The sequence below is a fragment of the Lutjanus erythropterus genome, chromosome 6 (assembly GCF_056507025.1).
Source record: "Lutjanus erythropterus isolate fLutEry1 chromosome 6, fLutEry1.hap2, whole genome shotgun sequence".
Taxonomy (NCBI): domain Eukaryota; kingdom Metazoa; phylum Chordata; class Actinopteri; order Lutjaniformes; family Lutjanidae; genus Lutjanus; species Lutjanus erythropterus.
This window is the reverse complement of record NC_139322.1, coordinates 7,177,728-7,204,186: the sequence shown is the minus strand read 5'-3', so window position 1 is coordinate 7,204,186 and position 26,459 is coordinate 7,177,728. Positions and strand designations below refer to the sequence as shown.

Sequence of the window (26,459 nt, the reverse complement as noted above, 5' to 3'; positions counted from 1 at the left end):
TTCAGTGAATCTGAACCTTTGAAACACTGAAGTCACAAAATAACAAACAAACTAACAGACTGAGGCAGAGGCAGACAAACAACTCCTGTGCTTAGAGAGGTAAAATGACTGATTTCACTAATGGAGAGAGCGATATCTGGCTTATGTAACCCAGATTTCCCATCAGAAAAGACTGTCTGACAGCAAAGTGGAGAAAATATTCTAAATATAGCATACATTTGAACTGGTACTGTTTTTTTTAAGGTTGGCCTTTTCACAAGTGGCTGCTGATCCTGTCCACAGCAGTACACTGCTTTGCTTCTTACACTGGTACTCCTTGCTGCTTCTTCAGACTGGGAACATGTTGACCACCATCTACTTTAAGTAACACACTGACAATGTACAAGTACCTCATACAACTTCACTTCAAAATATTCAAACTATCCCTTTAGTGAAGGTCAGAACAGAGAGACATGACAGGAGATTCACCTGATTTTAATTTGAATGCTTTAAAAACAAAATCAGCACCTTGACACCACGCTGATGAGCCAGTCAGTACTGTACACAGGTGCAGGATGATCTCAGAACAGTGGGCTATTAAGCAGAATCTCTGCTTACACAACTCAGACTTCATCGTAAGAAAAGTTCAGAGTATTAAAATACACTTTTACACAGTAGAAGAAGAGAGTACAAAAGAGATTCTCATTGGCACAAAAATCCTTGCAGCAGATTTCTAGTCTTCTCCATCCTGAGACGACCGTTAGTGATCAGTAGCCATTTTTGTTTGTAAGAAAACTCACAATTAGAAAATAGAGAGACAGACTCCGCCTCTTCTCTTCTTTGTGTTGAGCTGTATGTTGGTCACAGCGATAAAACCAATTGGCGTCCAAGGGTGTTAAGTCTCGTACAAAATCTCACAGCAGTTGGGAAGCTAGCCTCAGTGTGGCACGGGGGGGGGGGGGGCATGGTTTTAAAATAAAATCACCTGAAAATTCTCCAGTTTATCCAGGTCTAATAGTAACAAAAAAAAAATTTAAGACCAAAAATATCCTGGCAAATTATTGTACGTCCCATATAAAGTGGCAAAATGGAAGACAGACTGAGCATGTGTGTGTATCCCAAAGAAAACAGAATAAAAAGACATGGTGCTTTCAGCAGGACATTCATTCTCTGGACTTGCAGTATTTTATGTCATAGTCCTGTGTCTCTTTGAAGTGTTGAAGCTGGCAAACTACACCATTAGTCAGGTCGATTAACACAGGAGGAGTGCATGGGGAATGCATATTATTAGGGCGCCTTACAAAGACAAGGAAGGTGGAAAAACCTGCTCGGCTGAGTATAGGGAGTTGATTTGACTGACAAACAAAAGAACAAAGTACCGCATGATGAACTCAAAGTAATACCACAGTTTAGTCCCTCAGAGCTGACATGTTGCAGAGCATGACTTTGGAAAGAGAGAGCTGAATGTTACTGATTGGTTTGATGTCCCACTGACACTTCTCCATGCCAGAGAGTTACTGATTGTACCCAGAATGCGATCGGCTTTCTGCTCTGCCATAACTGTACACGCACACCCTCACACATACTCGTCCATGCACTCTGAAGTAGATGCACATGCTCGGTTTTTGCACATGCATTGATGCATGCACATTTCCAGCCCAGGTTTACAGGTTCTCTCCGGGCTGGTACTGAGGCTCCGTGGAGGTGAAGTAATCCTCCAGGAAGCCCTGCAGGTACTCGAAGGTGGGCCTCTCCTCGGGCTCTTTCCTCCAGCAGGTCAGCATCAGGTCATGCAGGGATTCGGGGCACTCTGCAGGGCACGGCATCCTGTAGCCACGCTCCACCTGGTCTAACACCTCCCGGTTTACCATACCTGAGAGAGCAAAAACAGGAAGTCAGTAACACATAATCACAGTTTGAATCATATGATTGCTTATGACTAATACGCTACCAGTAATAAATATTTATTCTGTTGGACTGTTGGAGCATGAAGTCAATACCCGAGTCTTGGTGATAAAAGCATGCCCAATCTAAAATACACAGTTTAATCTCTTCGACTGTACAGCGGCCAAAGCAAAACGATCATTACCTGGATACGGCACTCTGCCTTTAGTGGCCAGTTCAGTCAGCAGGACCCCGAATGACCAGACATCAGATTTAATGGTGAAGCGGCCGTACAGAGCAGCCTCGGGGGCCGTCCACTTGATGGGAAACTTGGCTCCTGCAAAGAGGACAGGTTTATCGGCAAGTTAAAATTAGCTCACTGTAGCACAGGCTGAAACAAAAGAACGTCACATCAGCCGTATGAATCACACAGTGTCCTGAAGTCTAACACCATGTAATCAAAGGTGCTACATCAGTAGTTTTCTGGCTTGGGGGCTGAGACATCATCCAAATCTGAGAGGTCATGAGATGATTAAAGGTGTGCTATGCCTACTATGATTTTTCCGAAAAACAATGTTGTTCTAATCACTGTCAATCATCACTTATGATGCACTGGAAGTTTGTGTGCTGCAGACACCCTGGCTTCTCCCTGTATTATCTTATTAATTATTTTGCTGTGTTTGTTTCTTGAAATTAGCCTTTGGGCAGTCGTGTGCAGCCATTAACAGCGTGCAGGGAGTGAGGCTGTAACTCTATGTGTCTTTTGACCAAGGGCTAGGCTGAGACACACACACACACACACACACACACACACACACACACACACACACACACACACACACACACACACACACACACAGGCAGAGCAGAATGAGGACACAGTGGACAGGATGAAGCATTCACTTTGGCTGCATTCACACAAAATCCAACAATGTGGCACCTCCTGCAGGATCGTGCAGAGATGTGGGCGTGTTTATTTGCAAATTCTCATATAACTTCTCTGAAATAATCAGAAAAAATAAAAGTAAAAAATCTCTGATTCACTGCTTTGTTCTTGCTAATCCTGCTCCCTCAATTCATTCTCTAGCTTGCTTGACCACCTCTCTCTCCCTCTCTCCTTTGTTGAGTTTGGGTGGGGGATGGCAACTTTGAATGGTGCATACCTTTTAAAGAGGTAAGAAAAAAAGTACATCTATGACATAAAGTTATTTTTGTAATTTTCCGCATTTTTTTTGTCTTGAAATACTGGATTACTTCCACCTGTTCAGAACCATAAAATCCTTTAATATAGCAATGCTAAAAGAAAAATCCCTCTTTGGTTGAACTGTTCATAACCCACAAACACACCAGCATAACCTGCCATGTGTGATCACAAATACTGTAGATATGACTTCATTTTAAGAGGTCACGAGCTAAAAAGGCAGGGAACCACTGTGCTACACTGATAAACAGCTTTTAGCATTTGTTTTTTTACACTAAAAACACCCTCCAGCTGTCTCACCTTGCCTGGCCGTATATTCATTATCCTCGATGAGGCGAGCCAGACCAAAATCTGCCACTTTGCAAACCAGGTTATCTCCCACCAGGATGTTAGCAGCTCTGAGGTCTCTGTGCACGTAGTTCATCCTCTCCACATACGCCATCCCTGATGCAATCTGAGAGGGAGACAAAGCTCTGTGATCGTCTAAACAGTGAAGGGAACACCAGAGATGCAGTTTTGACTGGATTAAAGCGATGCGGCAGCAGATTATTTGTACTGACCTGTGAGGCCATGTCCACCAGTTGAGGGAGGCGGAGCATCTTACCCATGTCACCTTTCAGGAAATCTAGTAAGCTACCTGTTAGCAGGGACACATAGTATGACACAATTTAGTGCTACCATATACTTTTCATTATTATTTTCATGTACAGTATTACATTTAATATGAGTTCTACTGTACAAATGTTTATGCACAGTGTCATGTGAAGTCGACTGTGCTGACCTTGGCCCATGTACTCCGTGACGATGTAGATGGGTTCCTCAGACACCACAGCGTAGAGCTGAACCAGCTTTTCATGTCTCAGCTTCTTCATGACCTGAGCTTCCTGCAGGAAGGCCTCAGGGGACATCGTGCCGGGCTTCAGAGTCTTTATTGCCACCCGTGTTGTGCCGTTCCATGTTCCTAATAAAAGATGATGATGAAAGTTGCAACTCAAACAACTATCAGCTTCCAGAATAGAGTCATGTGAAAGCAACGCAACACTGCTACAGACAGAACGATGCCTTCACCAGTCACGTCCAACCTTTGGTGAGGGGTGCTTCTGCAGGGGATCACAAAGAAACATAATGAATAGCCGTGACACCTGAACACCTCTTGTTCCAATTAAGAGTGTGTGAAACCTGGGGCACTACAGTGCCTTTGTATTTGACCACTTAAAGGTCTTTACAACAGTATCTTGTGCAAGGACGCTCCGACATATAGACTGGAGGAGCCGGGGATCGAATTGCCAATGTTCCAGTTAGCCATAGCAGCCTCATAAAACAAAATTAATTGCTTTTTCACTTGATGGTGCTGAGTTTTTTTCTGGTGAGGTTAGTAGAGTCATGGTCAGTGGGAGCGGTAGGTTTCTATGACAGTGTTAGTCAGTCTGTATGCTTAATAAAAATGATTGAAGTGAGATGAACAAACTGAAAACTTAATCTTATGCAATACAGACAAAGTTTTTCTGCGGAAACAATTTGCAGGGTAATATATTGCAATATGCAGCATGTTATTGCTGAATAAAAATGTTTAAAATCCCAATAATATCACACATGATACTCTGCTGATGCCCACCCCTGTTAAAAAGTGAGCAAAGAATTAGAAACAGTCTGCCGCTGCACAGTGCTGTTTTATGAGTCTGTGTTGGCCAGTGTTATCTGACTGTGTGCTGGGGCAGTAGGTTGAGGGCGGTGGACGCCATCAGACTGAACAAACTGATCAGAGGCCAGGGGCATTGTGTGGCTGGAGCTGGACTCTCTGGCGTTGGTGTCAGAGAGGAGGATGCTATCAAAGTTACATGTCATCTTGGACAACGTCTCCCGCCCACATCATGACATGCTGGTCAAGCACAGGAGTTCATTCAGTGCGAAACTCATTCCACCGAGGCGCACGACAGGAGGTCATTCCCGCCTGTGGCCATCAAACTTTTCAACTCCTCGCTCAGTGTCAGACACTCTGAGTCAACAGACTGGCCCTTGGACTTATTTCACCCTGACAAATATTCTTGCATTTTAACACACTTAGACCCCATTTTTCAGCATTACAAATAATGCACATCTTTTTACATACTTCTTATTTCTATTGTCTTATAATTTCCCTATCCTTATTTAGATATGTATGAATTAATATAACTGTATTTTATATAACTATAACATAACCTAAAATCCCTCTGGGGATCAATTTACTACTTCTGATTCTGATAAACATGGTGGCTAAATGTTGAATATATACCAAGAATAGAAAAGTGGTTTAAATTGTTAGAAGTAAATGCATAATAAAAGCATGGTGGTCATTGTCTTAATTAAATAAGACTATTTCTGCATTTATCTCAGCCTGTGGACTTATGGTGCTTAACTGGTGTGCAGGCATCTGCTCTGCTGCTCTTTCAAGTTTGCCTCTAATACCGACACACCCATTGATGCCTTCAGTAGCCGCAGTTTCACAGCACCCTGAAGACTTTACAACAGTATTTATCAATCAAATCCCACATTACGGAAGACAACTGTCAGCTGTACCTGCTGAGGGCAAATTTGCTAATCCACTTGTGTATTAAAAAGCATGGAAGATATAACTTCTCTATGCACTTTGGTCTTCGCACAGTTTGTGAATATTTTATTTGAACGGTGCCTTGAAATTTCCCTTTTCAGCGAGCAGTTTCTGCTCTCATTGTTTTGGGGATTGGAGTCACAGGGTTTGTTCAAGGAGCAGATCAAAGCTCAGCTCACCCATCCAGACTTCTCCAAAGCAGCCCTGTCCAAGCTTGAGGTCGAGACGGAGGGACTCTCTCGGGATCTCCCAGGCGTCCTTGGCTAAGCCCTGAGTCTGAGGCTTCAGCACAGGACAGATGTCTGATAGACTGTGACACAGCCCATCAGCATGCTCTGAGGAACACAAGAGAGGACAAGGAATGTGGTCAACAGAGATCCAGCTTCCTGTCTGATCACAGAGTGTACAAGAAACAGAGGGAGTGTCTCACTTGTTATAAACAAATATGCCAATAACAGAAAATAAGAAAGAACATGTTTCTTACACTCTTATCTTCTCATATTGTTATATCAGCAAAGTATAAAATAGGTAACAACCTACATGGTTTGTGTTTTTTTTCAGGGCCAATACTGAAATCGATTATTAGTAATCAAAAAGACCAATAATTAATTTTTTATGACCAATACACATTTGCAGTAAAAATTTAAATCTTCTGTTTATTTTCTGCTGCTTTATACTTCTACTCCACTAGATTTTGGAGGCAAAAATAATTATTTCATTCCACTAAGCAACATTTATTTGATAGCTTTATTTAGTTACTGCAGATTCTTATTAATAATACAAAATATACATAAAATATTATGAGAAATGAGAGTGTGTTATTATAGATTAAGCTAACCAGCAGTGTATAAAGTAGCATATAATTAGCAGTCAGATAGTGCTGTGGGTGGTATGAATGCACAAATCAGAATACGTTATTCAGGAAAGTTGAAATAATGCAATAGTTTCTATGCGAATACTATCATCATTTTTTGCAAAAAGTCAAAGATTACCTCAACATAGTTACAAAAAGGTTGCATCTACATTAATCAATCACTGATCTAATGGACTGGATGGATTATTACCTTGATCTGAGGGATATTTTTCTGTACTTGTACATCTGATTTTTTTATAGGTAAAAAGTACAGCATGAATTAATTTAATGCCATTATTTGATCATTTTGATGCTTTGCAGACACAACTGCATTGCCAATGAGTATCACACACGTCTGGTTTTCTGCTCAAACACAGAGACAGATAATTTTGTTGGTTGAACAGTCAAGACATCTGACGACAACTGACATCTCTCGTGGGTGGGACATGAGCAAGATTACAGAGCCGTGACCACAGACAGAGAAGCAGCTGCATCACAGCCAGAGTAGTGCATTTTTCACTTAATGTATTTTATTCACAAGTGGATTTAAAACAAAACAATGCTTTTGATTATTGTAAAAATTCAGAATACTGGAGGCAATAATTGGTCGAACCCGGATGTAAAGCAAACAGAAGCGCTGCATTCGTGGTGAACTCACTGCGATAGTGGTTGACAAGCTGCTGCAGGTTGCTGAACTGCGTGCGTGATGTGATGTAGAAGCCTCCGCTGTCCAGCTTCCTGATCTTGTAGTGCTTCACATTCAATCCTTTGGTGTTATCATAGTCCAACACAGACAGACAGTAGGCACCTGGAAAGAACAACAGCAAATACGATAACGCATGAGAAATGTACTGCAACAACATTTGATTCTAATAATATGGATGAAAATATTTTGTTATTCATTTATCTAAAAATCAAAAAATATGACAGCAAATTAAATAAGGTGATAAAATTGTTTGCATGGCAATGAAAAGAGAAATTACTTTATTTTTTTGCAGACAATGTGCTCATTTGGCCACCAGGGGGCAGTGTCAGTCAGGGGAAAAAACAGCGTGAATCACAGAGCGGCCCAAGGCGATGTCTCCCCCTTCTCTGAATGTTTGAACTGGGTGATATGGCCCGCGGTTGTACAGTCCTCAGCCTCAACTCCACTCTGACCTAATTCTGTCGGGCTCACCCACCCCAGTACCTCTCCACCGCTCCTGCTCACTCATCCACGCACTCTCCCTCCATCCCTCCCCACCTTGACCCCTTTCCCATTCCATCCAGGGCTTACCTACATATCCAATAATAGGAAACAACAGGAATCCTGTAATGTACACGTGTACACAAATCACACACACCTACACACAGAGCCGGCTGAACCCGTAGGGACTGTTGCCACAGCAGCAGCAGCAGCAGCTGCCTATCAGAACTATCTCCAGACCGAGTCCCACAGGCATCTCATCCAGCCTTTTCCCATCTGCCTGATTCGTCTCTCTTCTGTACCCACACTGCCACACGACTGACACGACGCAGCGGGACGCACACTGAACAGCAGGGTGTCGTGTCTTACTGCTAGAGAGAATTTGCTTTCTTCTTCTTGCATTTTAGTAAGACATGTCAGAGGATTCAAACTAAGCTTCGTGTTCGCAAGTTCATAAAAAAGAACATGAAGAAGCCTATGAAAACACCCTTAACATGTGAAAGAAATCACCAGTAATCAATGGTAATAAAGTTGCAGTGTTTTTCACAAAGGACAAAATGTTCTCTGGGCCAGATTGTTGATTAGTAGCACAGACTGAAGAATCAGGTCCTGAGAATTTCCACCTTTACAAGTTTACTCTCTCATGCTTTGTGTTAAAGAAATCTCCAGTCTCCACTGACGCTGCAAGAAACCCTCTGGGCCGTTGTTCGACGGTACCAACAGTCATAACACTCTCTGCCCCTTTAGCATAGTTCTGGTGTTCAAAGGTACAGTTCACCCCGAAATCAAAAATACATATTTTATTCGTGCCTGCCGTGCATTTTATCCATCTCTATTGTTTTGCTCTGAGTGGCAGATTTTTGAGATATCGGCTGTAAAGATGTCTGCTTTCCCTTGAATATAATAGAACTAAATGGTGCTCAAAACAATCCAGACCTTGTTGTGAGCAGTTTCATGAAGGAACTACTTTCTCCTTTCTCTACTTTTTCCTCTACTTTCGTCGACAGTATCACAGTGCAGAAGGAAGTGTGCAAACACTCATGAGAGGTTCCAACTCAGCCGTGAACAACGCCACTATTGTTCACATTAAGTGCTGTTACTAACAGGAGCCTCTCTTCCATGAGTAGATGCACACTTCCTTCTGAGTGGTGATACAGTTTGCGCATGGTACAAAGAAAATTCCTAAATGAAACAGCTCCCAACAAGTTCTATGGATTATCTTATTATGTCATTATCACTGTTGAGTTTTTTAAATGTTTTATTTTCTTCTTTTTTTTTTTTTTTTTTGGAGTACCACAAACCGAGTGGTATCTAGTTCCATTATGGTCGAGAGAAGGCAGATATCTCTGTGACCGATATCTCCGAAACTCAGCAACTCACCCTAAAACAATTTAGATGGACAAATATATTTGATTTGATTTTGGGTTGAACTGTCCCATTCTCTTACTTCATGGGAGAGATTTTTAGTTTTTATTTTTTTTTACATATTCTGGGGTCTAAATTACTAAGAGGTACAACGTGTTTTGGACCTGGTCCAGTGGGCCGCCTTAGCTGGCAGCCACAAAATGGGCTGCAACATAATTCCGAGTGTCTCATAACGTTATGGAAATGATTGTGTCAGAAACATTTTCATACAGCTCTTTGTAATGGGGAACCAGAGCCGTTATAAAACTCTCTTCAAAGCCATCAGACACCATCACACGGGAGCTGCTGGTCTACCACTGCCTTGATCAATTTGTTCGTGCTTTTTTACGACTTTGGTGTTTTAACACGTCGAGCCACACAACAACAAAAACAAATTGGAATTACTGTTCAAATAAAAACTCTGCACTCCATTGGCACTTCAAGAAACCCCTGGGCTTTTGTTAGAGGACGCTGAAACACTTCTTGTGCCTTTAGCTTGTCAGACAGCTGCAGCTTGTCCACAGTGCTGCTGCCAGAATCCCCACTAACACAAAGAAAGTGGACCTTATTACACCAGTTGTTAAATCACTGCACTGGCTTACTGTGCGTCAAAAGATAGATTTTAACATCCTGTTACGAGTTCATAAAGCGCTAAATGGTCTCAGGCCCAAATACATCTCTGATTTTCTTCTACGTCACTAAGCACCCTGACGCCTCAGGTCATTTGGAACAGGTTTATTCAGTGTTCCCAGGATGAAAACCAAGCAGGGTGAAGCAGCCTTAAGTTTCTATGCTCCCAACCTGTGGAACAAACTTCCTGAATATTTGACGTCTGCTGAAACTGTCAGCCAATTTAAATCAGGACTTAAGACATTATCATTTACTGCAGCTTTCCAGTGAAGTAGATCCATAACTTCTTGTTTAAGTAATCTGTAACTATTGTTTGCTTTTGTATTTTGTATTTCTCTGTTATTTTAAGTATTTACTTGGCTTGCTTTTGGCTTTATTTTTATTGTCTATTAAATGCAATTTTAATGTTCTCTTAATGTTTGATTTTAATGTATTTCTGTGCTCCTGTAAAGCACTTTGAATTGCCTTGTGTCTGAATGGTGCTATATAAATAACACTTGCCTTTTCTTTGCCTTTGGATAGTTCCCCTGTTTCTTAGAGCCGTGTGAATATTGATTGCAAGTCTTGCTGAAGGTGCAACTTGATATTTAGAATAAAAGTTTCAGTACAATATCACAATTGTGCTTTTGAAAATCAGAATTAGAACCAGAAAACAACTGCAAGGCAATGGGAATTAGTCTTAGAATAGAAGTAACAGTAAAAGAATATTAACACTAATAAACTGGATTTCATCAGTTTTTGATTCTTGATGCTAAAAACATATTTTGGTCAAAACTCAAGTCGTATTGAAGTCCGAGAGGACGAGTTAGTGATGAGTTGGCTTCTTTGCATAAGACTCCACACACACTTACCTTTGGTGGTCTCACTCTCTCGCACCAGGAAAGTCCCTCTCCTGTTCTCTAAACTTAGCAGCAGCCTCTCAGAGTCTCTGCGAGTGATTTTGCCGAAGTACCACCTGGTGAGGTCGAGAGAAAAACACACGGGAAACACGGGAGCAGGTTGGTGAGGGGAAGAAGATGTGCGTGGGTGGAGGAGAAGGGAGGACGGAGCGGGGGTGAGTTTTTGCTCACGGTTTCAGAAAGTTCAGTGAAAGTCTGTCTTTGCATTCCAGATGCAGTGCATGCTAATGCCTACAGTGCAACAGCTGCTTACCTGGACTCTAGAGTCAGTCTGAGATGACTGGAGGAGCAGGAGGCAAGAGTGAGAAATGGAGTCGATACAGAAGGTTAGTTTGTGTGGCTCAGTTGTATAAGCAAGCAGGTTAGTAAGTACAGATCAGCAGTGCATGTCCTCCAGGAGTAGAAAACAGTAAATGTACGACAGTCATTTAAAGGTCCATTGTGTAACATTTAGGTGGTCGGCAAGAGGAGGCATAATGTTGTTATGTGTATATTCTTTTTCATGGAGGCCGCTGCCATCAGATTCTCCTACAGACTTAAGGAGAGGGTGAGGCGAGCGGTATTTAGTTATTTGCCATCTGCAACCTCACCACTGGATGACACTAAATCCTACACACTGGTCCTTTAAATGAATATTTCAACATTTTGGGAAATATATCTATTTGCTTCCATGCCAACACTTAGATGGGAAGATCGGTGCCATTCTCATGTCTATACGGTGCTGTAAATATGGTGCTATAGCCAGGAGTCGGTTAGCTTAGCTTAGCATAAAAACTGGAAAAAGAGACAACAGCTAACCTGGTTCTGTCCCCCCAAAAAAGAATTAAATGGGGTCATGTGCGGGACTATTTCTCTGCTGGATGCAGTGACTTCCATGATACTTGCCTTTATTGTGGGGTTGGTTGGCAACTAGCCGAAACTGAGAAATATTCCCCGACATATTAGATTTGATTTGAATTGCAGAGATATGTAAAAATGACAAACTCGTTTAATTCTGCTATTATTTTCAGCTGTAACTGCAATGTTTTAGAATATTTAGTTAAACACGGACCTATCTGACGTTCCTTATTACTTTGAGTACTGTGCAGCTTTGATAACCACCCAATACCGCTGAAAATATCTGTGAAACTGGGCACGCATTTAAACAAATTACCACAAGCTAACACTTTCATTTTTATGTATTAAACTAGAGAAACACTAAATTTTAGTTTTGTGGAAACCCCACAACTGTCTGCTCAGAGCAGGCACAGTTTGAAATTGTAACGCCTGTCGTCTGACTAAGTATTGATAACACTCTTAGATGGTGGGGGCAGTGGGCAAGTAGTGTAATATGTGTATGCTCAAACAGTGTAACACCGGTAACACCTATAACTGTGGCACCCTAACACATAACCATACCATAAAACCACAAATTGTTGCTTTTACACTACAGTTTTTGCACTCAGTAAATGAGATATTACTTCTGGACAGAAGCCAGGTTAGTTGTTTCCCTGTTTCCAGTCTCTGTGCTAAGCTAAGCTAACTGGCTGCTGGCTGCAGTTTTATCTTTACCAAGAGTGGTGCTGATCTTCTCATCTAATCCTACACAAGAAAGCAAATAAGCGTCAAACTATTCCTCTGAGTGCTCATTTCAAATTCACATTGAGATTAAAAAAACAAGAAAATTCTTCAGAATCCAACATTTGAGCATTAATTCTTTCATGTGCTTGATGAAAGACAGATACAAGAGACAGAGCAAGGAAAAAAAAGGAGGTTTACTCTTCTGCCTGGATGGAGTCGGATGGAGCCACATAATTGCTGGGGATGTAACCGGTCTCTCCAGTGGTCAGGGAGCGCGCCAGCCACCAGTCGCCTTCTCTGCACAGATGAAACGATAACATACGGGTTCACTGTGGGCTCATCACACATCCACAACACAAATAAAACTGTCTTCTTGACTTAAAGGGCTGGTCTTCATCAAGTATCTCAGAATATATATAAAGTGATGCTAATCATTTTGAATTTTCTGTGGCGACTCTTTTTTTTTTTTCTGTTCCCACAGTAAGTGAGCTCTTGGCTCTTGGAGAAGCTTGATAAATGCAAGCCCAGATATCTCTACTGTTAAAAAAATTAGGAGTTATGTAATTATATACAAACATGCATTCATGTCGGTTTGACTACAGGGAGGGATGGTGCTTATATGCTACACTTTATCAGGGACTGAGCTGCTGTAGCTTTGCAGCACTAAATTCACTTTGAGAAAGAAAAAATATGGTCTGTTTACATTAATCGCCTTCAGTTGACCCGAATTGATTCTAGTGCTGCAAGGCTTCAACTTCCCTTGACTACTGTACTGAGGGTTCATGGGAATGATCAGAGTTATGTGGTTTGTGCCTTTCTAGTGAAGTGATATTACAGTGCAAAAGTACCGTGTATGCTTCAGGTGATACACACACACACACGCACGCACACACACGCAGAGAGGCAGACAAACGGCACATTCAAATACAGATCCAGAGAAGCTTCACAAACCTGCAGTTCACCTTCCTCCTATAAAAAAATGCGATGATTTGTGATGGAGAAATGGAAAAGAGAGATGAAAGAGAAATGGTGGAAAAGAAAGAAGGTTAAAGAAATACAGACAGCATGTTATGGCCAGTGGAAGAACAGCAGAACACACAGAACAGACACATAATACGACCAATGCAGTAAATATGACAGGTCTGTACAACTGAGTCTTCCTAAGTCCCGCCCCTTTTTGCTCTGTGTTCCAATCGCAGTGTAGCAAGCCTGGTACCTTAGATATGTACTTGGATATGCTGATCGGTTCGTCTAAATTTAACAGAAAACCAAATTTTGGTGGCTGATGGCTGAAAGATGTTGCGAGATGTTATTTATTTACATCTTAAGTTAGCTAATGTTAGCAAAAAGCTAAGTAAATAGCCAGCCAACCTGAACCAGTCATTAGCTTGCTAGTCACCTATTTTGCTGATTTTTGGACAAAAGCAGTAATGTTTACACCAAAATAACCACAAAATATAACATCAAGAATAAAATTATCTAAATTTAAATATACTCCTGCTTCTGTCCTCACTTTGTCAGGGAAAATGTAAAAATAAGCTGATTTCACCTGATTTCACAGATAATAAGCAGTCTTCTCGTAGATGGTCTTGTTAACTTACGCAGGTCATATAGAGGCATCAGAATTAAACTGAGACTCATGACCAGTAAAAACTCCTCGTTGTAGCTTTAACTAGCTAGTTAGCCAGAATTTTGCTAACATTAGCTAACCTAAGATGTGACCCTACATGTCACTTTTACAGGAAAAGGAGAAAGCAGACCGTGGTTCCACCGGGTATCAAATTTGTTCAACTGTTATTGAAGCACAGAACAAAAAGGAGCGGGACTTGGGACGGGTCAGTTGGTGGCCTGTGGGCTGAATCCGGCCCTATTACGACCTCAGTCCGGCCTTTTTACACGTGAAAAAGTAAATCATTGTGATTTTGTTTGAATATCCTGCCAACAATCTGAGTTTATGGATGTTTGGAGAGTCACACTGAATGAAAAAAGAACAATATTGTGTTTATTGAAACAATAAGCTACTTCTAATCTAGGATTACAAAGGAGCATTGTTTTTTTTCCCCTGTAATTTTGAGCATAATGTTTCTTTTCCAAATGTGAAAACTGATTAAGTGGAAAAAAATAAAAAAGGTACATCGCTTTATACATGTAAATTCCTAACTTTACAGGTCAGGCATAGGAAATGCAAACATCTGGCCCCTTGGCACTTTATGTTTATTTATTCTGGTCTGTCTTAATAAGTAATTGAAAAGGCCTGGCATATGCTAAAGCAATGAATCTAAAATATTTAAACCATTACATAACTTGGAGAGGAGGAGGGCACAGTAATTAGTAACTCAAAAGAGACAAACATGCAGAGGACATAATATTATCATAACAAAAGTCTAGCAGGTCACTGTGCATCGCTATATTATATACTGGACCAATCAGAGCGCTATGTGACACCTAATTTGACTATGATAACCCGTTATCTTAGAGATGGTTGATTGATTCTGGGTGCACTTGACCTAATAATGATGATAGGTCTTTGGCTTAAGGGGCCAGATGCAGCGATAATCCACTATTGTCCTCAGCTGCTGCCTTCTAGGTCAGCAGTTTGTTGGTGGACAAGCAGCACTGGGGGTGCAGCGCTATGGTATATGGTTCACTGCACCTCCATTGATTCATAGAGCAAGCCTGTATTTTGAAAACAAGCATGACCCCCCTAAAACAGGTTAGAGTCGTACTGAGTATCTAGGTCTCGCACTGCGTCCACTTGTCAGGAGCTGGCGATAAAAATAGCCGCGTCCTTACTGAGGTGGACTGAGCAGCGAGGTGTAATCAGTCTTTTGTGAATGAAGCAAAAAAAAAAAAAACTGTGCAGTTGACACAAAAATCGAGCTCTGCTGAGGGAAGCCCGTTCCTATGGTTACAGGAGGTTTCAGAGAGACAGCAAGTGACATGCATTTCGGGGAGCAAAGCAGCCAGTCAGACAACTGAGCAATAACTCAGACAGACAATCTGTGGACTGGTCGACGTGCAGTGAATTTTCATCTTTCACACGGTGGATGAGAAAAGTGTTCTTGGGCTGCTGTTGAGTTTACATGTGTGTGTGAGGTGGCAGAGTATAAATAGATGTGATTGTTGGCTGTATTTTCCTTACGTGTTGTTGACTATCTGGAGGCGTTCGCCCTTCCTGAACGACAGATCTGAGGCCGTTCTAGACTCATAGTCATATAACGCCACGAAGGTCGTCACGCCTCCTGTGGGGAGGGAAAGTTTGGTTATTAACAAAGATGTACTGTAAGATCCTGTAATTCATTAAAATTAGAAACTTTCTAGTAGTCAGTTTAGCAAAATAATGACTTAGTGTCTTAAAATAATGAGTTGGTATCTTTAAATAATGAGAAACTTTCTCAAAATAAGTAATAAGTATCACAAAATAGTGAGAAATTTCCCTAAAATAATGAGTTAGTATCTCAAAATGATGAATTAGTAGCCTAAAATAATGACTTTGTAAATCAAGACAATGACCTAGAATCTCAAAATAATAAGTTAGTATCTAAAAACTAATAAAAAATTCCTCAAAATGACTTAGTATTGCAAAATATCAAGTTAGTATCTCAAAATAATTCAAGTCCTCCTCAAAATAATGCAAAAATTTCTCAAAATAATGACTTCGTATCTCAAAATAATGACAAACCTTCTCAAAATAAGTATTAAAAGAGTTTGTATCTTGTTTGTATCTCAAAACAATGAAAGTGTCTTAATATAGTGAAAAAAATCCTCAAATTAGTAAGAAACTTCCTCAAGATAATGATAATCTTAAAATAATGCCTCAATATAGCTTGAGAAGTTTTAGAAAAAGTTTCAAATAATGTAGAAACTTTCTCTAATAACTCTAATAATAATGACTTGTAGAATCTTTTTTCCTCATCACCGTGGCAGTAATGGGTTTCCATAAAAACATCCCATACAAGAAACAATAAAATCTAAAAAAAAACAAAAAAAACAAGGATTTGAGCTGAGGTTCTCACCTGCTAGTGTGATTCTGTTGGGAGAAGTGACACTGTTATTGTCCACACCTCCAAACAGGGCCAGCTCTGCATTATTGGCCATAGACTGATTGCCACTGAGACCTCCGTCCACCGTGGGGCTTCGGTTGGGCGTTAAAGACTGTTGATTGGAGTTGAGGTGGTGGCCGCCAGCCCCTCCCCCAGAGCTGAGGTTGCCATCAAGGCTGCGGGTTCGCTGGCCCACATCCTTGGGCTTACTCTTGGATCCCCCCATGGCCAAGGCCTGCAGGGCATTCAGGGACAGAGCAAAAAAAGTCGGTGAGACAGCAGATAAAAAAAGAAACTTCATTCAAATTTCATTATAAGGCACTGTAAAAAGATGAATGACATAATTTTTCATCAAATACTCTAGCTTTCTTATGTCATTTTCTTAAAATACATTCTGTGGAAAAAAATCCTCTTGCTGCTACATGACCAGATGCAGAAACCAGAGACAGACTGGAGACCACTGCTCTAAACCCTCTGAGACTCGGTGTCATGTGGACCACATGAACCAAAACTTCCCCACGGACGGTGCAGCAGCTGCTGCTCCTCTGTTTCAACACAGACATGAGATCCACTTCATCCCACTGCCACCAGCAGACACATTCACACACTGCAGACATGTCACACATGCCTGCATGCACATGTGCCAGACACAGATGAACATACAGAGACGTGTCGTGGCATTTTGTGGTGCCATAGTTGGACTAAGGCATTATTCGAACTGAAACTGATCATTCAAAGATGAGACAAGTCATTTCATTTATTTAGTAAAGCTGCGGTATCCCTCACCAAACCATATTCACATCCATGTTTCTTTAGTCATTAAGGGGTGATAATGATGATGATAATGAATTAATCATTGAAATAATTTGAAGCCACACTAGAAGCATTGTGCTGCTATGCTCAGGCACAGTGTTGCCAACATCAGCATGCTAACATAATCATGCCAATATGTTGATGTTAAGCAGTACGGCTGCAACTAACGATTATTTTCACTACTGATTAATTTATTAATTAATTTATCAGAGCTTGTTTGCTGAAAATAGCTGCTGTTGGAAACAATGCTTATGGGAGATGTGTGGATGAAAAAAACAAAACAAATGGCTGAAAAATGCTAAAATGCTCTGTGGCTTAGGGAAAAATCAGTAAAGGGATAATTCTGTGTGGTTTCATCACTGAAAGTGACCCCATTCACACGCAAATCGCTCATTTGATCCATTGTTAATACAGAATTATTGATTCGTGCAGCTTTAATGGTAAAAATAATAAACAGATTAAGTGATAATGAATCAACTCTACTCTGCAGCCACTGATCCATTTATGTGCCCCACGTGGATCAGAACAGCACATTACTTGAGCAAAGCTTTTATTTTTTCATGTTGCTGATGATTAAATAGTGTCAGTGAAGTAGTTCCAGATAAACTAAATCAGTGAGTCATCAGATGAGAGGCTTGAACATCATTTAGTTTGCAGTAATAGACAAAATTTGAGAGCAAAGACCTAATGAGAACAGACCAAAGGTCAACAGGCAGTTTGGATCGCTCTGTGTCTCTGCGTTTCTGAAGCGTCCCTGTCTGCTCTAGTAGCTCTAATATCAGCTTAGAGCTGGGAAATCATTACACTAAGCCAAGGATAATTTAGAGACTCAAGCCTGTGCTATCATGGCTAGATATAGCCACAGGGGGGGCGCTAAGAAATGCTAATTTAAACCCTAAAACACTAAGGTGGGGTGGCGTGGGAGCCCCTCTGATAAGCAGAGGAGGGTCAGAGTGCATATGGATAGTGTCAGGCTACCCAGCCTTTCTGCTGACATCCCCAGACTGACTGTTGCTATTTAGAAGGCCATGCATCTGTTGGATTTCACATTTGAGGCAGTCGGCGCATGAGCACACTCTCATTCACAAGCAAAGAGTCTAATCCTAAACAAGAGACGAGCTACAATACGCGGGCTCGCAGGCACGCTTGCAGTGACATATGGTGGAAAATGCATGGCACAAAGAGGAGCACAGTTTGGTAACCACGCAAGGGAAATTAGTGAAGCTGTCACTGGTTCTTATCAGTCATTTTGGATGCTTTCTCAATGCCCCCCCTCTCCCCTGATTTTGCAACAGATTGGCAAACTGCTAGGAGAGAAGAAGAAGAGGAGGCAGCACTGAAGGGTTTAATGGTGTGTTTTCAGTCAGTTCAGATTTTCAGAAGAGTTACAAAATTAATCAAAATTACAATATGGTCAAGTGTAACATCCAAATCAGAGAATTTTTCATAAAAATAAAATGTGTGACAAAACAGTGATATAATTATAATAAAGAACTGTAGTGCTGCAGAGATGTCCTGGCCTTTAAATCTTGTTTGCCAGATATAAGAAAAGATATTTGTTTGGTACAGACACAAACAAATGTCACATAAATATAGTGATTATAATATAATATAAATATAAGAATGATATTCCAGTGAAAATGAAAATATTTTCCAATTCATTTATTTATTTGATGTAACTCAAGAAGATCACAGGATCTCCTTAACCCTTCTTTTGTTGTAGACATGATAATCATATCATCAGTGTAAATCAATACTAATAAACAGAAAAACATATGCTGCCATCCAGACAACGTTTTCAGGGACGCCCCTGTTTATTTTGTCAAGACAATGCCATATTTACATTCTACACGCTGTGCCAACTGTATTGGGGATTCTACATGGAAAATGAATGGGTCAAAAATAAAAGTTTCAATACGACCACATCTACAGCTCAGCGCCTTTTCCTCTAAATTTTAGCAGTGGCTACTGTTGAGTCTCCCAAGGCTGTAGCTACTGATATCAAATCCAAACAAAGAAGTCTCTGAGGAAAATAGAGAATTTAAGAGCTGCGGCTACAGATAGATTTTTTTTCTTATTTGGACAAAAATGTCTCTTCACAGTAAAGGTCGCTGACCCCTCCTCATCCTCTGGATGTACAGTATGTGTGAGAGCACACGTGAGCTCATCCAGAGCAGCAGTGACGCAGCTCAGAAAAAAAAAATAAAAAGACAGAAAGTGGCAGCAGGAGAAATGAAAGGATGAGAGGAGTGAAGAAGGGGAGGGGAACATAACACGGGGGTTCATTTTTGTTTTTTTCACCATGAATGGGCGAAATGGGGGAGGAGAACGAGGAAGTGAAGAGGGGTCAACGGGGCCAGAGAGTCAATACTGTATCTCCCCCCGGGGCAACGTCTGCATAAAGGGGGTCGCATCCCAGCGAGTGTAACAGTGCGTGCAGGTTAACACGCACAGACACAAGAGAGCAGACACAAAGATGACGGGTGGCTCAGGGAAGCAGCTCTTTGTGTGATCTGTGTTTCCCCGAGCAGACTGGTGTCATGGTTAATAAGGCGTTAGAGGCAGAGCGCGGCGGCGACGCTGCCTCTCATCTCCAGTCGTTGGTCGGATGTGTAAAAGCCTTCAACACAGATGACGCTTTCACTTACAGGATGTCGCCTTAATGAGAGAACTCAGACGGGGCTTAAATAACACATTATGTGGCCAGACCAGTGCTAACTAATGACTTCTGCTGACAGGCTGAATATGCTGGCAGAACAGCAGCTGTGCACTCAGAGAAATAAAGGTGCTAACTAGAACCATAAAAGATTCCTCTGCTTGTCCCCATACGAGAACCATTTTTGGTTTGTGGTAGAAGCTTTTATAAAGGTTCCACTTGGAACACTTGCAGAGTGTTCGACCCAGAGGGTTACCTAGAACCATCTGTGAAAAGGTTGACCCAGAACTTCCTATGAATGGTACTAAAAGAGAACATCTTTAATGTACAATGGTTCCACCTAGAACTGTCTGTGGGGGTTCTATATAGAACCTTTCCAGGGTGCTAACAAGAATTCTACCGCAAACCCTTTCATATTCCACTGGTTTTATATAGAACCCATGCACAGGCTTCTGCCAAGAATTTTAAATTCCAAGGGTTTATTTAGAACCCACCGAAGGGGTTCTATCAAGAACCTTTTTATAGTCCATGGGTTTTATCTAGAACCTACAAAGGGGGTTAAGCTGAGAACCTTTGTATACTTGAGGGTTTCATCTAAAACCCACCCAGGGGGTTCTACCAAGAACCCCTTTACATTCCAAGGGTTTTATCTAGAACCCGCCCAGGTGGATCTATCAAAAACCCTTTTATTTTCCAAGGAAATTATTTAGAACCTACCTAGGGGTTTCTATCGAGAACCTTTTTATATTTTAAATGTTTCATCTGGAGCCCACTCAGAGGCTTCTACGCCTTTACATTCCTAGGGTGTAATCTAGAACCCATCTAGGGGATTCTACCGAAAACCCTTTATTATTCCAGTGGATTTATCTAGAGTCCACCCAGGGGTTCTCCCGAGAACCTTCTTATATTCCAAGGGTTTAATTTAGAGCCCATGTAGAGGGTTCTATCAAGGACTTTCTTATATTCCAGGGGTTTCATCTAGAGCCCACCCAAAGGGAGAAGAAGAACCATTTTTCATTATGGTACAAAGAACCCTTGACAAAAGAGTTCTTCAAGGATTGCTGAAATACTTAAAGAACTCTTTCTTCCAAAGAAGGTTCTTTGGATGAAAAGAGTTGGAATGCAACCCTTAGTGTTACAAAGACAAAACGTTTCTTCAAGGAAGGAGTTTTTTAGAAGCACACGGTTCTGGGTAGAACACTAGTGGAACACATATTTCTAAGGGGTTGCATGTAACCCAGCATCTGTACACATGAAAAGACCTATTTTAGCGACTCACAAATTTCAAGGTTGAATAGAGTTCGGTTCCTTCGGCCAACAGTGTCGTAATGCTCTGACCCAGACTGTGAACCCGGACAAATACACTGCAAACTCCCGGAACACGAAACAGAGCATTAACAGAGTATCTGGCCTTTCTTCACACTCAGTTTCCTGCAAAGCCATCTTTTGTCAGCTCACAGCAGGCGGCATAAACAAGACACAGAAGTGGCCTGTGGCTTGTGGGCTGCCAGATCCGAGTGTGTTTTAGCCCCAACAGCCAGTTGGAAATATGGAAATGAAGGAAGTCGTGAAGCCAAACAATGTCATGTTTTGCAGGAATCATGTCTACAGTAGCTAATGATAACGAGAGCCTGATTCAGGCCTAGACGGGCGGGCTGAGGTACTGTAACAAGCACCTACTGTCTGAGAGGCAGAGCAGCATGAAAATCCCTCTGGCAAGGCAGGGGGTGTGGCTGGTTGGGTGGGGGATTTGCTTAATTATGCATAAGATCTGACAATGAATTCCAAATCCTTCAAGTCTCCTGGGCTTTTGGTAAATGGGAATAGTCTTTTAATATTGCTGCCGGGGTTGTTTTCCCTTTACAGCAGGAGGCTGCAGTCCCCTGTTTTGCTTTCTTTTTTATTTCACGTGAAAAGAAAACAGTTACGGTCTCTGAATGGTATCCTCTCATTGAAATAAAAGAAAGGATGTGGTGTCATTCATCCATTAAAGGGATAGTTTGGATTGTTGAAGCAGGGTTGTATGAGGGACTTATTCATAGTCAGTGTATTATCTACACTAGATGCCGGTTGGCACACCCCTAGTTTGCAGGAGGAGCAGAAAAAAAAGAGTATGAGCACAGAAGCTAAGCAATATACTGCTGCAGACAGGGTAGACTGACCTAAAAAAATAATAAATAAATCTCAGTAAGTATGTGCTACATTTAGAATATTTTCACTGCCATTATAACCAAATATAGCTCTCTCAGAATCAACCAAACTCCATAGGCAAAATCAGCAATTCTGATTTGTTGATTTGTTTGTGTATTGTCTGACTTTGGTGTTTTAAAATTATATTTTGGATTCCACACAATAACACAAACAAACAAACAGATTAAATAGCATTAGATCAGCAACTCCTGTGTTCTGCACGCTAAACTAAATTTTGCCTGCGGTGTTTGGTTGATTCAGAGAGAACTGTGTTTGGCTTATACAACAGTGTTTTTTCCTACAGAAAACATAGTTTGACGGGAAAATAAGTGGTGAAGATATTCAAAATATAGCTTATGCTTAAAAAGGATCCACCTAAAAAAAAAAATCTGTATCAGCTTTAGTCTCTGAAATACCTTTTTACCCCAGCAACCACAGCAGTTCATAACTTCATAACTGCCCCTCTCTGCTTCTCCTAACTGGTATTTCAGCCGCTGTTATATGAGACAAATATCACTCTACTATCGCTTTGTGTTATTGTCTGACTTCAGTGGATGAACTATCCTTTTAAATTACAAAATGTAACACAATAGCACAAACAAACTAACAGACTGAGACGGCAGAAGTACCTCATACAACCCTACATCAAATAATCTGAACTATCTCTATAACAGGCTTCACTGATGGAGGATCGTGACACTGGTGCATTTCCCCAAACAACACAAGCTTTGTAATGAACTGTGTTCTGGTTCTTTAAAAAAAAAAAAAAAAAAAAACTCTTTTCATCTTTTGTGAAGGATCAAATAGTCATGAACATCAAAATTGAACAAGTTTCCTTCAGATGTTCTGTACGCAGGCTTAATGAGAGATTTCCCGCAACGACGCTGAAGCAAACTCAAAGTAATACTGAGGGAGACGGTGAAACTCTGCTATGTGAAGTGGCAAGTTAGGACTTGTGTGCTGCGATGACAGCTACAGTAGACCCCTCACGTCTACCTCACAGTGCCTGTTATTAACACATGGATCGGGCATGTTCTGACAGTCTACCTCCACTGGAAGAACAGAGTCTTTAAGGCCTCGGGCAACAGGTTAAAGGTCACTTTTAAGCTGTTGCTGTAATGCTTTAATAACAATGAAACTATTGTTATTAACACTTTGTCACATTGTAGGAATAACAAGTGTTCCTGCATAATGACAGCTCTTTCATTTCTACTTGTTCACCTACGATGATGGATCAATGAGGGTAAGAAATGTGGGATTAGTCAAAAGCTCTGCGCTTTATTTGTGTTGAAATACCTACAGAAGAACGTGCAGCCATGCGTTTAAGGGGGAAAAAATATTTTGTCTTAACTTTAGACTTAGACAAGGTTATATCTGAATGAAAAATGAATGAATCACTCAAAATAACTAACTGTGTGTGTTTATTTTTACTTGTATGCATTAATGACAGTATTAGGTTTAAGTTTCTGTCCCTCAGGTCTCTAACTTGACTCTGTAAGTTTCCAACTCAGGAACCCGATCAGTGTTTGAAATGTAAAAAGAAGGACCAATCAGATCCCACATCTTTACTGGTCATACATGCCCGAATTCAGGGGAGTGACCATCGCCTGCCGAAGTCAACGCCACACGCTACAGATGAAACAGTATGAAAATTTCATAATAGGTAACAGTGCCCAAAATTATCACGGTCAGCAGTGTCCGACTGTCGCTAACTTTAGTTAGACAGTAGTTACTGTGACTTTTTCAAAGCTGAGTAAAACACGGTCATCACAATAATTCAAATTTAACACAGGAATACCAATTGTCAGAATTTAATTGTAGCTTATTATGAAAGCACCGTTTTATCCCTGCCACATGTGTCCTTGCTGTTGGTTGAAGCTTTCTTGAACTTTGTTGACCAAAGCTGATCTCCACACAAAGCAAAGAGGTGAATTCGCACACGTGTGACTGCGTCCTTACTGTGTCTGGAGTTGAGACGTTGTGAATGATACAGATACACGTCCTGACTATGCTGAAGGTTGTCTTATATCTTTGGTGAAACAGCTCCTGTGCTAGACAGCTAGCTTACGAAAATAAAGCAGCTAACTTATGTTAGAAGACGTTATGTTAGCTTTTATTAGCAACTCAAAGTCATGTCGGGGTCAGACTACACAATGTCAGCCTAACCACAGCCTGATCGGACAGATCTTTTTATCCCTTGCAGTCATGGATTATAGGGGATGACAGCCACATCTGGGACATCTCAAGATGTCCTGACAAAAAGTCAAGTATGAATTTTTGGCCCTAAACAGCAAATTCCACTGCATGCATGTAATGTTGACCACAAGAAGCACAGCACGCTCATCAGCTGTAAACACTGCAAAGCGAAAGAGGAATGATGTTGTTGGTGCTGTGAGGTGGAACCTGTGAAACCAAGGTCACAGTCGTTTTTTCAGACAAAAGAAAACCAGTATTATTCACACCACTTCAGATTCCATGTTTTATTTACACTTGTGTTCTCGGAAGTCAGTCCCTTGGTCGTGAAACACCATGTTATGACTGGCTGGTAAGTTTAATTTGAAATCACGGAGGAATTGATCTTTTTGAAGGGCAATATTTTTTTTTAAGTTAGGTTTGTTAGCTAGTTACCATTAGCTAATGTTAGCTAACAAACCACAGAGAAATGTTGATTAAATATTAGTTGATAAAAAAGATCGAAGCTCATACAACTTATGTTAAATTTTATTAAGTTATGTCACTCGTAAGTTATGACAAGAAAACAGAAAGGAACATAATAGGAAAAACATATCTTATTGCTCTCAACAAGGTCAATCATAATGTGTTTTTTTCTGACATAAAGCCAATTAAAATATATTTTTCTGACATACAGCTAATCATAACCTGTTTTTCTGACGTCAAGCCAATCATAATCTGTCTGTCATCTGTAAACACGGGGCTCCAAGCAGATCTGACGAGCTGAGCACATCTGGTACCTACATCTGGCAAGCAAGGATTGTCTGTCATGTCTCTCAGCCAAGTCATTGCAAGAATGTATGACTCCATAACCACCTAATCTGACACAGTGACCATCTTACCGGACAAAAATATCTTGTAGTCTGAACCCGACATTACAATGACTAGTTTACAGACGACAGCAACAGACCAACATTTTAAATATGTAGGAATCTGAGATAACTCAAATAAATGAATAGAGAACAGAGTTTCTCGCTGGCTACTTGCTGAACATTTAATTATCTGTTTCTAACTTTGCCATACCCATGTTTCTGTTCATCAGTCTTGTACATCTGCAGACAAGCAGCGATGATAGTGATTAAATTCCAGGCTCAGGCACCGACAGTGATGATCCAAGCCTCTCCACTTAACAAGTAAATTTAGGATCAGAAAAGAGATCCACAGCTAGATGATATGAAGATGAATGTGTCCATTGTGCAGGACATGAGACAAATTAACATTTAGTCCCTATAGGCCTCCTCCACAAGCCCTCGTAAGCGAGCTGAGAGAACAACAGGTGCCAGACTGCAGGGAGATATCATCCTGTTTTTATTGCATTTGCATAAGCAGACATCAAACGTTTAAAACGGAGTGTGTGCGTGTATGAGCTCTGCTCACGTGTGCCTGCCGGAGAGAATGAACAAACTGTACTCAGTCAAAATCAGAAGAGTGCAAACAAACTCACACTTGACCGATTATAACCTCACTCCAAAAGGGTTTTCCATTTGACAGTGGTACGGTAAAAACAAAGAATCACTGCTGCTCATAAATCCCAGTTCTCTTGTTTTTTACGCATTTGTCTTATTAAATTGAAGAGGGAACAACTGATGTAGTTCAGTGGACAGGAAGTATGCGTGCGTCTGTGCCTGTGTGTGCGAGCGAGTGCATGTGATCCTAATGTCAGCCTGGTGGATGTATTCCTTCATCTCAATGCTCTTTATGTAATTACTACGGGGGGGGGAAGTGGGGAGGCTTTGGCTCCTGCGTCAGCGGCCACCAATCGTAGCATAATCCAGCCCTGCTTGTTCTGCCCAGATTATCAACATCTATTCCCTAATCTTATTCGCCAAACGCTGTGATGACATTCCATCTGGGGCCTCGCAAACAACACGGGCGTAGCGATGACTAGACAGGATAGACCGGTCAAACCACCACCACTACTACTACTGCCACTGCTCCTAGCACTTCTCTGATCCTGTCTCAACAAATCCATCTGCTCTTGGGAAAACAGCACAATAGAGAGCGCCCAGAACAGTTTACAACAGTCTGATTAAGCAACTTTAACGGTCATTCTGAACCACAACAGGTGCGCTGGTTTCTGGTTCTGAGCAAACATGGTTTATAGTCAAATTTCATTCTGTTTCTCTTCTCTTTCAGCAAACATGAATAAAGGAAATGGCTGCTTGATGTACCTGCACACGAGTGCTACCCAAGCAAAGGCCAGTTACATAGAATACTTTATTAGATATATACCTACCCCAGTTGGAGTATTTTTGGAGTTGGGCATTTGCTAAATATTACAAATTAGTCTTCCCTGGTCTGCAAACCCTTCATTACTATCACTACTGTCTTTTTTTCAAGTT

General features: G+C 41.1%; 1 protein-coding gene across 4 annotated transcripts in view; it reads right to left on the bottom strand.

Annotated features, from left to right (window-relative positions):
* Positions 1-458: 458 nt before the first annotated feature.
* The window catches only part of src (SRC proto-oncogene, non-receptor tyrosine kinase), a 45,753-nt gene continuing 19,752 nt past the window's right edge, over positions 459-26,459 (bottom strand). Inside the window, exons 2-14 of one of the 4 annotated variants that reach the window (XM_084720377.1) lie at positions 16,200-16,461; positions 15,326-15,425; positions 13,135-13,152; positions 12,382-12,480; positions 10,877-10,903; positions 10,576-10,679; positions 7,163-7,312; positions 5,831-5,986; positions 3,846-4,025; positions 3,625-3,701; positions 3,365-3,518; positions 2,069-2,200; positions 459-1,852 (exon numbers count right to left, since the gene is read on the bottom strand). In XM_084720377.1, coding sequence (XP_084576503.1) covers positions 1,644-1,852; positions 2,069-2,200; positions 3,365-3,518; positions 3,625-3,701; positions 3,846-4,025; positions 5,831-5,986; positions 7,163-7,312; positions 10,576-10,679; positions 10,877-10,903; positions 12,382-12,480; positions 13,135-13,152; positions 15,326-15,425; positions 16,200-16,452 — 1,659 coding nt within the window. In that variant the 5' untranslated portion in view covers positions 16,453-16,461 and the 3' untranslated portion in view covers positions 459-1,643. The remainder of the gene's footprint in view (positions 1,853-2,068; positions 2,201-3,364; positions 3,519-3,624; positions 3,702-3,845; positions 4,026-5,830; positions 5,987-7,162; positions 7,313-10,575; positions 10,680-10,876; positions 10,904-12,381; positions 12,481-13,134; positions 13,153-15,325; positions 15,426-16,199; positions 16,462-26,459) is intronic. The other 3 variants (XM_084720379.1, XM_084720378.1, XM_084720380.1) reach the window with 3 other exon arrangements.